The 14257-nt window shown below is 38.6% G+C and overlaps 2 protein-coding genes across 8 annotated transcripts in view; one reads left to right on the top strand and one right to left on the bottom strand.

The window, feature by feature from the left end:
- The window catches only part of LOC121962786 (neuronal membrane glycoprotein M6-b-like), a 35851-nt gene extending 34002 nt beyond the window's left edge, over positions 1 to 1849 (top strand). The window contains exon 7 of the mRNA XM_042513081.1: positions 215 to 1849. Within this exon, the coding sequence (XP_042369015.1) occupies positions 215 to 367 (153 nt within the window). The 3' untranslated portion in view covers positions 368 to 1849. The remainder of the gene's footprint in view (positions 1 to 214) is intronic.
- The window catches only part of LOC121962788 (ras-related protein Rab-9A-like), a 71967-nt gene extending 59986 nt beyond the window's left edge, over positions 1 to 11981 (bottom strand). For 5 of the 7 annotated variants that reach the window (XM_042513087.1, XM_042513085.1, XM_042513084.1 and 2 more), the window contains exons 1-4: positions 11880 to 11981; positions 9461 to 9495; positions 7772 to 8477; positions 4992 to 5059 (exon numbers count right to left, since the gene is read on the bottom strand). In XM_042513087.1, the coding sequence (XP_042369021.1) occupies positions 7822 to 8427 (606 nt within the window). In that variant the 5' untranslated portion in view covers positions 8428 to 8477; positions 9461 to 9495; positions 11880 to 11981 and the 3' untranslated portion in view covers positions 4992 to 5059; positions 7772 to 7821. Of the gene's footprint in view, positions 1 to 4991; positions 5060 to 7771; positions 8544 to 9460; positions 9496 to 11879 lie in introns of all 7 variants that reach the window. The other 2 variants (XM_042513089.1, XM_042513086.1) reach the window with 2 other exon arrangements.
- Positions 11982 to 14257: the final 2276 nt, after the last annotated feature.

The following is a 14257-nucleotide window of genomic DNA, read 5'->3' as shown; positions in this document are numbered from 1 at the left end:
TTAGCAAATCTATCACTTCCCTTGTGCATTGAATTGTGGGAGAACAGTTAAGAAATCAAGCATTTTTAAGCATGCATACTGTTTTTGGGTATACTTCATTTCATCTGAGCGCACCACAAACTCAAAACCTTCTTTAAGGTCATATAAAATACTACCATACCTCTACTGCAGATAATTTAAAGTACTTAAATTAGGAATCTCTGTTTCTCTTCAGATCCACTACCTGATGATTTTGGCGGCCAACTGGGCCTACCTGAAGAGCGCCGTCTCCACGCACGAATACCAAGACATCAAGACCAAGGACGACCAAGATCTGGAGGCCGAGGCGCGCTCCAAGGAGGGCCAGAACTCCTCCTCCTACTCATAAGGACAAGCGATCCTCTCCCGCCTCCACCCATCTCCTCTCCACACCTCAAACCCCCCACCCTGCAACACCCAGCGCCCACCCCTCCCTCCGTTAAAACAAACCACCTCGGTCATGTTTGATAGTCCCCCAACCTCCTGATTCTCCATCCTCTTCCCTTCCGTGATGTTTATTAAGAGTTGTGGGCGAGAAGAGAAGAGAATAGAGGATCAGGAGGAAGCGGCAGGCCCAGACGGAGGCAGATGCTTCAGAACGGGAGAGCTCGCCCGCCGGGGTGGAGCTCAGGTACGGTACATCAGTTCAGAAGCGTCTCCTCCCCCGTGCTTTTGGGCGGCGGCTCGTGAACGTGGCCCGGCTGTGATGGCCTCGCGCCCTGAGCCAGCACAGCCTCTCGACACACAGCTCCTAACAGCCTAAAAAAAACATTGTTCACTGTCTGCTTCAGCCACAGGGAAGCCAGGCAGCGACCAACTTCCTCCGTTTTTTGGTGTTTTATATGCATATATATATGAATATGAATATATTGTGCGAATGTGTACGAATGTTGTTGTTTTTTTAATACTCTCTGAAAAAGTATGCCAGGTCCTATTACAAATTTCTTCTTCTTTATGTTTTTGCGCTCATTAGGTTTTTCCTCCTTTACTTTCTTCTCCATTTTAGACTTTTTATTGCTAATGCTCGTTGTTGCACTACTACGAAACTAAAAAAATAAGGGAGAATCCCTAAAAAAACACAAAGCACCCCAGCCCCCTCTCTCTCATAGAAACACCTTAAAAACTCCAATCATGTGGTATCTCAAGGATTATTGTGCATTTACATGATCAGAGTTTATTTATCTGCCAAGGTATTAACCGTTTATTTAAGACCACAGGTGTAGCAAATCTTTAGTAATGGTATAGTTATAGAAAATAGGCTTTTTAGCTTCCTCGTCAAAGTTAGATGAGAAGTTTGAGACCAATCTCATGTCTGTATGATACAAAGCTACATCTAGCAGCCTGCTAGAATAAAGACTGCCTGTTTAGAGGCAACAGAGTGCACCATTACCCCGCCAGCCTACGCCTACAGTGCGTCGAGTAGTGGAGTTTACACACCATTTAACAGTTATCATAGGCAGCTGATCTGCAGGACCCACCGCTAAATTTCAGTGCAGAGAGTGGCATTTATGTCACAATGACCATGTGGCCCCAACAAACACAAACAAGTCAAGGGAGATTGATAAAACAGAGAAGTGATTATGTCATTTAGGTGGGAATACAATCATATTGTGAATGTTACTGTCAGTGCAGGCAATCATTTCCCAACTAGGAAAGCCACCACGGCTTTTGCCCTGGTGGCCGACACTGCTGTGTGTTTTGTCAGCTGACAATTATGTTGTTGCTGCTGCTGATGACAGATAACACACCATTTAACCTTCTGAAACCTTGGCAAATTGGCTTGATTCCTTTGAAAACATAGGACGAAGGCAATGAGCAACCCAAAATTAGCGAAAAATTAGTACAATACATACATATATATATATATATATATATATATATATATATATATATATATATATATATATATATATATATATATATATATATATATATATGACAAAGTAAGGGAATGACCTGGAAGGAAGTGCTTAAAATTTTTGATAATTCTGTAAAACACTTTGACTGACAATTAGAAATTAAGTGTTCTGGACATTTTTTCATTTAAAAAAAAAAACAAAAAAAAAACTACTCATTTCTTGCAGTTTGTAGGACGCTTCTTACCAAGTTGCCCGGTGTCTTTTTTGCCCATGTTTTCAAAATAAAATCAAAACAGTTGTGTTCAAAGGGTTACATAGGCTGCTTGTGAAAGGCATCCAAAAAAAAAGCATTAAAATAACAAGTTGTGGTTTTCACATGTTGCATGTGGTTGATATTTACCATACAAAGATGAGAGTGGTGTCACTGTTCTCATGTAACTCTCGGCAAGAAAGCAAATAAGCGTATTTAGATTAATTTTTGCTACACTCATCACCAGCGGCAGCAGAAATCAAAGATAAATCTGTCTGGGTCTTTTAACACAAACAAAAGACACACACCTCAGGTATCAAACCAAATCTGATTTTAGCCAGTTGTGTTCTTTTCCAAAGCTTCACCATCGAAACTAGCCCTTATCGGATTGGTACGCTGTCCTGTGTGAATTATACAGTAAAAACCGGTTTTGTCATTTTCTAAAATTCCTCCTTTTGTGAATGAAGTTCACCTGTAAATAGCTAAATCACCCTAAAAGATCTCGATTTACACCTCTCCCAAAACGTGGAGAACACAGTCAGTGTTTTGCCATGCTCTTCTATTATTTTTTTCCACAGATATATGTAAATGTACCCTTTGAGATATGTGTTTAGCACTCAAATACTAGTTCTGCATTTGATATAATAATTGTAATGTAACATCTTAAATGATATGTCGTGAGAGGGATACAGTGCAGTATGATATGATGGATTGAGGTGCTTGTGACGTATACATTTTAAAATGAGAAAAAAAATATGGAAGTTGATTTGTAATGTTTTATCAGTTTTAGGCAGCTGAGTTCTTCTTGTGATTCAGTAACAATGATTTTATGGAACTTGTTTGTGCTTCTTTTTTTTTTTTTTTCACCAAATAGTGACTCCTCAACATGTGAGTTGACAAAAAAAGTCACTTTTTCTTCTTTTTTTTTAAAAAAATTTTGAACGTCATGCCTCTCACACGAGCCACAGAGACTGTTTTGGATGTTTACACTCTGAATAAAACAAGTCAGGAATTTTCATACATTAATTTTATAATCAGATATTGTTTAATAATCATGAACTATATTCTATATCGATCATCACTGGTTAGTTTACCCTAAAAAAAAAAATAAAAAAAGAGAAATATTTGAACTTTGATGAGATGAAGCATGTCAGTATCGTCCATGTGTGCAGCTGTCTATTCTGTATAAAAAAGGACTATATTGCCATGTGTGTTATGTTTGATAAATATACGTGCTTTGCCACCAGGTTGATGTAAAGGCAAACTTCAATTTCCTATAAGACGATGCGTGTCAGGGTGTTGTTGTTTCCTCGTTATTTGCATGAAGGAGACATGACTGTGTCTTTGCAGTTTTTCAGGTGATGTGTAGTCAATTGTACTGACAACTATGGTAGGCGGTGTTTGCCCCCCTCCTCCACACTCCCCCGTCCCTCTCCACCCACTCTTTTCTAAAGAAAACTCCATTGTACTTTGATGGCATTGTAGTCCCTGTAGGTGTTTCATTATGGTTTTATTTTTTAAGTTGGAAATAGTTCTATGACTCCTATATAGTGATGATTTTTGTAACCTTCTCTAGTAAAACCGATATTTTTTATTATCGTGACACCGTTGTCTAATGTCTCGTTCTTGTGTTTGGGTCTGAAGTTACTTGAATTTTCCTTGTTTGGTTAAATATTTAAGGCATTGCTGTAGAGATGGAAATTATTTCCCTGAATGAGCTATTCTAAGCATAGCAATTCAAACTTTACCAGTGCCCAGAGTGACTTCTTATTATTGTTTTTCTTTTGCTCAACCAACAATCCAAAAATATTCAATTTTCTATTGTAAAAGTACAGGACAGAAATTCCTCACATGCAACAGGAAAAGTGACAAACTTTTGATGGAATACCTTAACAAATACGCCCAAATTATTATTTTGAAAATCAATTACTCACCCCATGTTCCTTTAAATTTGTGAAGAAAACTTTGTCTTGTACGCCTCCACAGTGACCGAAGAATTCAAAATCGGAGGAAACTGTAGATGAATGGAAGTCCGTGTTTGATAGCAACAAAACTGTATTAAAATATCTCTTTACAAGATCTCATACGAATCACGCAGTATAATCGAAGCCTCATTTATCCAGTTGTATGCTCAACACTTCTTAAACAGACAGCCCACTAAAAGAGAAATGGAGATATCAGAGAGTTTACATTAATTTTACTTTCCTTTTTGCTCTCTATTGAAAACGGCTGTCTGTTAAGTACTGAGCATATGACTGGATAAATGAGACTTGGATTAAACTGCAGGAGTTGTGTGAAAGCTTGTAAATTATTTTTTTGGTATAGTTTTACTGTTGTTGCTGCAATGCAACAGCCTTTGACGTTCAGTGACAATATTTTCTGTGTTTTTGCATTCTTCATTCACCAAATTAATTCAAGTTTGTCTCACAAATTCAAGGTAACCTGGGCTGAGTAACTGATATATCTGCAGATTTATTTTCTGCCAAATGCATCAAGCAATGCATTTCACCTTCCATTCTGCTCATTTTGCTGCAAGATAAAGCAGCTGGAAAATGTTTTTATTGTAACAGTAGTAAATGTAAAATGCCAGAAATATTCTGTGTCTAAAGTTACATTTCTGTGCTGTAATCAAGAATTCTTGCAACAGGTGAATTTTGTGTGAACTGAGTGAGACATTGGCTGCACAGCCATGTTATTGACATTTCCCTATCAATTTTAAAAGAAAAAAAAACATCATTTTCAATCAAAATACATTAAAGTGAGCCCACACTATTCCCAGAAAAGCCTGTGAAAACACCGTGTCACTATTTAAGGTCACCACCACCACTGTGTCATTTACAAGTGAAATGGAGATGGCAGCTCACCAGTGTTACTGTGGAGCCACAAACTTCTTATGCGTGGGCGCTGTCTTGTGGACATACACGGTACTGCTCTGCGAATGGAGAAAAAAAACATGAAAAGCACTCAAAAGACAGATTTTTCTCAATCGTTGGCTGCAGCTTTATTTCCAGTGTTTAAAAAAAAGGAGTCATTTGCCTTAAAGAAGGCACTGCTAATGTAGAGATTATACAGGTGTAGAGTCATTTGAATCTTACAACAGTTTCAGGTTCAGCAGTGTCCTACATTTTTAGGCCTTTGTGCACTTTGCACTCCCTGACACACGGTATTTCACTCAGAGGGGCACAGTCTTACAGGACGCAGCAGGGCACGCTTCAGTGAACTTTCTAACTGTCTCAGCCCGTGAGTGCACGTTCTTACTTAAGCTGATAGTGCACCTCTGTAAGCAGAGCAAAGTCCTGAATTATTTCAGTTTTATGATAATGACAAGTTGGACTGAGATCCAAAGAATTGGCTGGTTCTATTTCTAAAGCCAAGAAAATTAAGAAAATGACACCAAATAATACACAAATATGAAGGCCCACAGAATATACTGTTAATGTTTTCCTGTGTTTTATGTATTTGGTCTCAGGGAAACTGCCTTGTAAAGCCTGTTTGGGCTGAGCATGATGCTAAATACTACATTAATATTAGAATACAGAGATCCCCAACTGAGTAGATTTTATTTGATGGACATAATTTAGACCTATCTAAATCAATATATATTGGCACTATTTATTTATTTTCTAGTATAACAATATTACGGTCCATTTAAGAAGTCAGGTAGAAGTCTTTTGGAAATCTGCAGGGAAATCTAGGTGTTTTTGCAGCCGTGCAGCTGCACAAGGTGCAAAAGTCTTAGCGTATCCTCGTAAATCAATAACCACAAATCATCTGTTTGAAGTTACAGTTAGGTGTGAGGTCTCCTGAAGGTTTAATCTATGAACACTTTTATAGTAAAGCACTTTTTCGGTTATGGTTTTGCTAATTTATCAAAAAAAGATGTTTAAAAAATCTATCAGATACACAACACACTGTGTGACGGTAGACGCAAGGCACCGCGCTGAGGAGAAATACAACGTTTTTAGGGAGTCCTCACTTTTTATGGTGAGAGTAAGTGTAGTGATCAATAAATACTTGAATACAGGAAGTTAATAATAACTTATCTAATCTACGAGCAGCTTCAATTTTTCTTTAGAGAAACAATCCATTCATGACATCACTGGCATTATCAAAAGCCTGGATTTTTCACAAAAACATATCTAATATCTCTGGTTTGGCACTATTATCCAAAAAGAAAATAATCTTTTGTCTAAACCCCCACCCCTGAAAAAACAAAACATAAGATTTAAAAAACTAGCAAATCTTGTTGATCATATGATTAACTCTATCAAATCTGCACCAGAGTAGTCCTATTTATCAACTTCTCAGAGAGACAGTGTTTTCTACCTGAATGTGATTAACCACATACATTTTTAAGTACTTTTTATATATGGTGAATATCAAGAGTAGATTGAAAAAATAGCTTTTTGTGTTTCTACACGTATGATAACTGTAAAAATTGCACGTTTTATGCAAAAAAAGATGTAAAAAACCATTAACAGAACTTAAAACATTGACAACGTCAATATTGTTGTTCTGTAGAAGTTTGGTTATTAAGAGAGCTGAAGATCATTTTTGGGAGTGCTATCAGGTTGCAGTCCTGCATTACAGTCGTTTGAGAACAGTCAGTACTGAATCACAATGCTTCGGCTGTAAACATGGTTGCATCTGCTTCTCGAGGCAGAAAATAATCTCAGACCGTCTCTTTCTGTGGGTAACCACAGCTCTATCAGTGACATCAAACTGTTTTGAACCTTTGTTTGTGTTTAGAGAACTTGTGTTTAGAGAAATGTTATCAAAGAAGAACTTTAGTCACAATAACTACCAAAACGTTTAGATTTCTAGCATGTCCACCTCAAATGCAACTGAGGATTGTCAGATACATCTGTCTATTAACCCTTTAGAAACCTGCCTCAGTTTTGTTGTGTTGCATTCAAGCCCCTTTTACAGGCATTCAAACCTATGGAACCAGAACCTGAGAAAACTGGAGAGATCTGAAAACATGGAGGAAAGGCAATGAGCAACTTCACAAGAAATGTACAGAAAATTGAAAAAAAAATTAGTTGTGGGGAGATTATTAGATGTTATCTTAAAAAAGTAGGGCAAGTATGGGAAATATTTTCAGAAAACTACATTTGTCATTCTTCTAATCATAAATATGTAAAATTATGTTTCAGGGAAAAAAATTAAGTGTATTTTTTCACACTTTCTTGAAGTCGTTTCTTGTCTCCTTTAGTTTTTTTTTATTGTTTTCTTTTTTTCAGGCAATTTTCTTGCAACTCTTTGACACATTTCTTTCAAATTTTTGGGGATTTTTTTGTGAAGCTGGTCATTGCCTTCTTCTCATGTTTTTGAAAGAAATCAAATCAATTTGTTCAAGTTTCAAAGGGTTAACTGTCTTTCAATGCTTTGTATAAATTGATAATCGTATTCCTGAAAAGGTCTAGTCTAGATCAGAGTTGAGACAGTGTTGGGAGACATTGGGTGGACAATTTGGTGTCCCTTGTGAACTGTAAATGCTGATTATTGCCAGAAAATATTGTCAATTTTGTTTGAAAAAAATATGACTTTGCTCACAAATGCAGATGTGGTCACAGTTTATCTGAGGGCACCACATACAGTAGCTAAACACCAGTTCCTCTTTCTGCAGAAACCACACTCGTACCGTCTGCGGCAGCTGCAGACGCATCACATGAGCTGTGAGCCGCCTCCAGCTCAGCAGCAGGTGGGGTCAGGCTGACTCTTCTTCTGCAGGTCCACTGTGTTGGTGTTAATCAGATGATCAGCTCTGTCGTCCAACGCCAGAATGCGACGTACCGCCTCTTCAAAAGCTGATGCAACATTTGTAGCATCCTTGGCGCTTGTCTCAAAGTAGGGGTGGCCGCCGTTCTCGCGGCACCACTGCCGTACGTCCTCCCCTGACACCTGCCGCTCCGGCACATCGAGTTTGTTGCCCAGCACCACGAAAGGGAAGTTGTCCGGATCCTTAACGTCTGCGTAATAAGTGAACTCCTTCTTCCAGTTGACCAGGTTGCTGAAGCTCTGCCCGTCGTCCACGCTGAAGGTGAGCAGGCAGCAGTCAGAGCCGCGGTAGAAAGGTGTGCGGAGGCTGCGGAAACGCTCCTGACCCGCTGTGTCCCAGATCTGCAGAGTGACGTGGTGGCCGTCAACCTCCAGCTCTTTGTTGAGGAACTCCACGCCGATGGTGTGGAAGAGGTGCGAGTCAAACTTGTTGGTGACGTAGCGGTTCATGAGCGATGATTTGCCGACACCACCATCACCGAGGAGGATCACCTTCAGGAGGGCGGACTTGGACATCATGGCTGCAGCGGGCTGGGCCAGGTTTGGTCTCACTAATATGCACCAAGCGACTGCACAGGAGGTTTACAGAAAGTGTTAAGAGAGAGTGCTTCCACCTGAGGAGCACAAAACCTTAACTGAGAAAGAAAAAAGCAAAACAACAGTCACACTGAAGCTGTGTCCATATCTCCAGCAGGTCCTGCAGACTTCTGCAGATACATTTTGTGCCTAAAACTGAGGCACAGTGCAGCATGAATGTGAAGAACAATAAATATAATTATAATATATTTTGTGACCTTTTGCAGCCTTAGTTCCATAACCTAACTGTACCCCAGTTTCCTCTTGCTTGTGTTCAAGAGGACTGTTTGGCTTTCTTTTGTGGTATCGCAGTCTTTGATTTCCATTTCTGCTTTGCTTTGTTTGTAAATGCACTCTGTAAACTCTGTTTTCCGAAGGCGCTAATTCGTACATTTATTACTTGAAATGATAAAATATAATCCAAAATAGCTTCAATAAAGAATTCTAAAGGAGATTCAACGGTAAAGCTGTACACTAATACCATTAAAAGTAGAAATATGCGTTCACACAGTTTCAAAATTATGTTTATCTTTATCAGACAATATTAAACTGCCTTCCAGCATGACAGTATGGCATTATAATAACTCAGTGTGCAGGAATATTCCTTCAGGAAAGACTTTATTGATGTTTACCTTCAGCCTCACAGATAAAGTTGTGGTTGAGATAAGAACAAACTGCTTCCTAATCAGCTTTCACTTAATCACAACTGCCTTTAAGGAAGTAAAACTAACTGTTTATGTTTCCCTTCACGCTCAGACTGTGAGGAGAACTGAAGTCAGTCGACTAACTAATCCTGTTAAAACAGCCACAGCCCACTCATTACACTATGCCACTAATAAACGTCCCACACTGTGTGTATTAATATGTTGTGCTTGAAATGATCCGTGCTGGACATCACATGGACACTGATCACAGGACCAGCAAGTCGTCCACAAGTGAATCAACAACAGGAAAAAACAAAGAGTTTAAAACTCACCGTTAAACCAGCGCACAGATCATTTTGTCACCAATCTGAAACAGAGAGAGAATTTGACTCAACACAAGTGGACGAGGAAGTTCTCCCACTCTCACGCTCAGCTGCAAGACACTAATGAGGATATAAGCAGAAATTTAAGCACGTACCACACACTCGCATGCTTAACATACCAGTTTAAGCTAAATGGTAATCATTCCACCCACATACCAGAGGAAATCTGTGAGATGAAAGTGGGAAATTTCACCCAGAGCGAGGAGGAGCTGTGTTACGTCAACAACCTCATCCATCACAGTTAGGACAGATCCATCACTGTTACTGTCACTCACTCACTTACTGTGTTTGAGTACATGTTTCTGGATAACAAATAACTTAACCCTTTAACTGCCAGCTCAACTGTTTGGTAGAGCACATTTTGAGTCACAATATCTTGATTAAAAATGTGTTGAATTCAACTCAACGTCATTGAGCCATCTCTACCATTTGGTTGAGGTATGCTATTCTAAAATAATCCACTAGATGTCGCTGTGTCTTTAATCTGCCTTTTCAGTTCACCTCCTACAGGAAGTTAGGAACAATAAAGATCACACTAGACATGAGGGCTCTGTGTGGTGGGATTTTTAAAAGTTAGGCATATTTATTCCACATGTTAAAGAGGTCAAAATGAACAGATTTCTGTAACTTAATATAAAATATTAAAATCTTATAAGGGTCAAATAATTCTTTTTAAAACATGCTCTACAAAACGGTTGATTTGGCCTTCTTCTATGGTAAAGGTGAAGCTCAGCTAATGAAACTAAAATTGACTATTTGCTACAATAGTTGTTGTTAAATGCATTTAATGTTATCCATTTTATATATGGTGAAAAAAAATCACAAGTATGATTTTTTTTTTACTGTCTAAAACCAGGTTTTACCAGCTTTTAACAGTAAATGATTTGTAATTTTGTTTATTTTCTGTTTTAGAATTGCCATAAATGGCCAGCTCACCCATTTGGTGGAGACTTATTTTTTAAAAAAGTATGGGGTATAAAAATAAAATAAACATTCTAGTTATGGTAAACCTATTACTAAAACTATTAACAGGCAAGCAAAATCGTTGGCACTATTTTTCTAATTATCTGCAATAAAAGACTACATTACAAAAACATCTACTGCTACTGTCACTACATGCAGCAGGAGTGTGCATGCAGTCTGCAGCCAATTAGGACAAAATTGGCCAAATCCCTTGTTCCTTAAGAAAAGTTAGGCTACTTTACAGACTTTAAATACATGAATGAAGCAAGGAGTTAAACTCCTTCAGCGGCACTGTCACATGAACTGGCAGCCATAAGCATGTTGAGCCCAGGGACAAAATTGGGTAAATGATGTCTTTGTCCTGAGACCTTTAAACACAGACTGCAGGGCTGCTCCTGTCAATTCTTCTGGGGAAACATTAACATTTTATTAAAAAGCAGCAGAGGCAGGAATGAATGGAAACACTGGAGTCATGTTCCTCATGTGCTACTATTTAAACAGAAGGCTGATCTTTGGGTTATTTCCAAAAAAGTCATGAATATTTCCAACAACCAAGCAACCACATGATACAATTTGAGCCTGCAAAATGTGACATTTATATCAATGTTTAAAAGTCAGAATACTAAATCAGCAGGGTAATCGTTTTCTCATTCAGAGACATGCCAGAGGAGCTGAGTGCAAGACAATAACATATTTGCAATAAAAAAAGAAATGTAATAATATTGCACAACAGCTATCAAGGTATTATGGAAGAAGATAGCCTTTTATGGTTCCAGTGATAGGAACATAACGTATTCACACTTCTCATAATTACAACAATAATAAATACAGTTTTGTTTGCACGACAGTATTATATTCTTATTTTATTTATCTATTTATTCGCTGTTACTAGTTAACAACCATCAAGTTCCATTTTCGGACACAGTTTTACCCCGACGAAGTTAATGTTTATGCCAATTATTCTTCTTTACCAACACTTTAGTGTATTTTATCACTTTTATTAATATGTTAAAATGAATTAAAGAGCATGACATGATGGTAAAAGACACAACGACGAAGAAAACACGAATAGTTAACCGTTACTCAAGTTACTACTGCCGGTTTCAGTTAGCTAGCTTAAATTTGTGCTAGTTTCGGAGTGTAGAAACAGGTGTTTAACACTCCGAAACTAGCATACACTATCAATAACTTGGCTGAATATTGAATATCGCTCACTGTTTAGTCGCTGTCAATATGCAAATAACACCAAAATGTAAAAGAAGTAAAGCAAAAGAAGCTTTGTCCGATAATGGAAGCTTCACTGTAAACCGTAGCTGTTCGTTAATGGGCGCGCTAACATTAAAACGACAGAAAGTGGGCATTTTTGCGACTAATATTAAACGTTTTGTCGTCTAATTGACTGTACCTGTCGGTGTGGTGGTCACAGTCCGGCTGCTGCGGTCAACACCCCCTCTTCCATCCCTGTAGAGTGCAGCTGTTAGCCGGTGACATGTCACTCCGGTGTCCCCGCCGGTGTCTGTCCCCGCAGCCGCTGATGACGCTCACATGACCCGGCGGTCACGCCTCCTCATCATGCGCAGGCTGGATGTCCCGCACTGCATCCACTGACTGTGCTTTACATCTTTTTTTCTGAGCTTTTGTAGATTTAAGATTAGTTTTCTGACACAAATCAATTTTTAAACATGGAAATAATAAAGGTCAGGAGTGGTTCTTAACAAGCTCCCTCCAAAGGGCCCCTAAATTAAATATGAAGGGCCAAAAGATAAAGTTATAAGAAAGAAAAACAAATGATTGTGACACACAATTAAGTGGATTTTTCACATTTATCTCTTTTTTTTCTCTGAAACACAGTATACCTCCACCACTTCAGACACAGTAGGCAATTTTTTATACACCATTAATCCTAAAGGTCAAAAATGTCTTGCCTTTATTAAAACCCTAAAATAAAGCAGCTTGATTGAATTTTAAACCCCATATTTCTTTTGCATGAAGAAACAACCTGTCATTCATCATAATCTTTGGGAACATCTAGGTTTTCCCTCTTCACAGTGCATAAAGGCTGCATTTAATCAGTGTAATCCACCTGTTATTATTATTATTATTATTCTTATTATGACTATCATTATTCTTATATTCGCTGGCTACATTTTGTGGGTGTTTTTTTCTAGGTAATGCTGTCTTCTTTTTTTTTTGTTTTGTGTCTCTTAAAGGACATTTTGTGTCACTTCGAGGTCATTTTGTGCCCCATTGCTCAAATTTTGTGTCTTTTTGTGTTGTTTTGTGTCTGATTGTAGTTGTTTTCCCCTTTTTGCACTAATTTTTTGTCTCTTTGCTGTTCCTTTGCAGCTCTTTAAGTTCTTTTCTTGTTCTTCATTTCTCCCTGGTGCCCCTGCTGCATGGAAAAATGAGCAAAGATGATCAGCATTTATGCAGTTTTGCAAGCTTCTTGCACTTGGTCAAGATTCACCAAAGGAGCCTGAAATGTATTATCTCTGTCTGCAGTGGGTTTTGTCTGTGTGAAAAATATAAATGGCAACAAAGCAGAGATTTCAAAGTCTGCTGTGATTGAAAGGTTGGAAACCGTCACCCAACACTCTAAAGATAGGGAGCATCTGAGAGGAGACACAACACAGAGAAAAGTCAGAGTGCCAAGATACTAAACAGCCACACTCTGACTGTATCTGCCAGACAAGATATTGAAGCTCCATATCTAATGAGAACCATGAGAAGGGGATTTTATCTTTGGACATCCCTGATTTGTCCTTTTATAACCAACTGAGCCTGCTGCAAAGCACAGGAAAGTTCTGTTGAGCCAGGAAATGTACAGTAAATGCCTGGCGTGACGTCACAATGACGTGTCAACGAGTCACGGTGCCACGTCGGCTGAGTGAAAGACCACGGGATATCCACCCCTGAGGCTGCTCGGGAAGGCAGATTACTGACTCACATGCTCACCGTTTTCTGAGGTCACATGTCTCATCCACTGAAGCTGCAAATGAATGGGATATTGTAGGAAGCTCGGGGCATGTTTTCTTTTTCTTTTAAAGGAATTTAAGTGTGACTTACAATATGTGCAACAGACAACTTCCTCAACATCAAGAAAATGATACATTAATGAGGTTAAAAGGTCAGGATTGTAGAGTCTTTACATCATCCTCTGACCAGAAAATGTAAGAAATAGGAGCCAGGAAAAGCAGTTAAATGAGCATCTGCAGATCAACTACAGGAGACAGGAAATGAATCAGCGGGAAGATGATGATGATGAGAGCTACTTCTCTAAAAGTTGTGGTTTGAGTCTGCAGCTGCAACAGGCAGTGACTCTGCTTTTCAGCAGAAAGGTCGCACACGTTGGGCTTTTAGTCATGGACTTACTGCCGAAAGCACACACAAAATAAAAAGCTTGCATCCTCAAAATGTTTTTTTTAAACCACAAGTATGTGCTCCATCCTGCAAGAATGCTCTGTCCTTTGTTTCCACTCTGCATTCCTCTGACCTTCGCTCCTGTTTCTGTGTTGGAGAAAATACTTGAAGCATTTAGCAGGCTGCATAAAAAATGTCTTATTTTGTTGGTTTTGCATTCAGTATTAAAAACACATATGAGCACTGTTGGGTTCAAATCTTGCACCTTTTTAAGATATAAGAAAAGAACCACAAAGCTTTGACTACAATGTTTTCAACTCTTAAAAAGTGTCACAGTCTTTACAGAATCATGAAATCTTTTGACTGAAAACAGGAAAACCACAAACATGATGGCAGTTTCACATGATGACAAAAACAGTGGAG

Source organism: Plectropomus leopardus, chromosome 24, assembly GCF_008729295.1.
Source record: "Plectropomus leopardus isolate mb chromosome 24, YSFRI_Pleo_2.0, whole genome shotgun sequence".
Lineage (NCBI taxonomy): Eukaryota > Metazoa > Chordata > Actinopteri > Perciformes > Serranidae > Plectropomus > Plectropomus leopardus.
The sequence above is the reverse complement of the archived record's forward strand: the minus strand, read 5'-3'. Positions and strand labels throughout refer to the sequence as shown.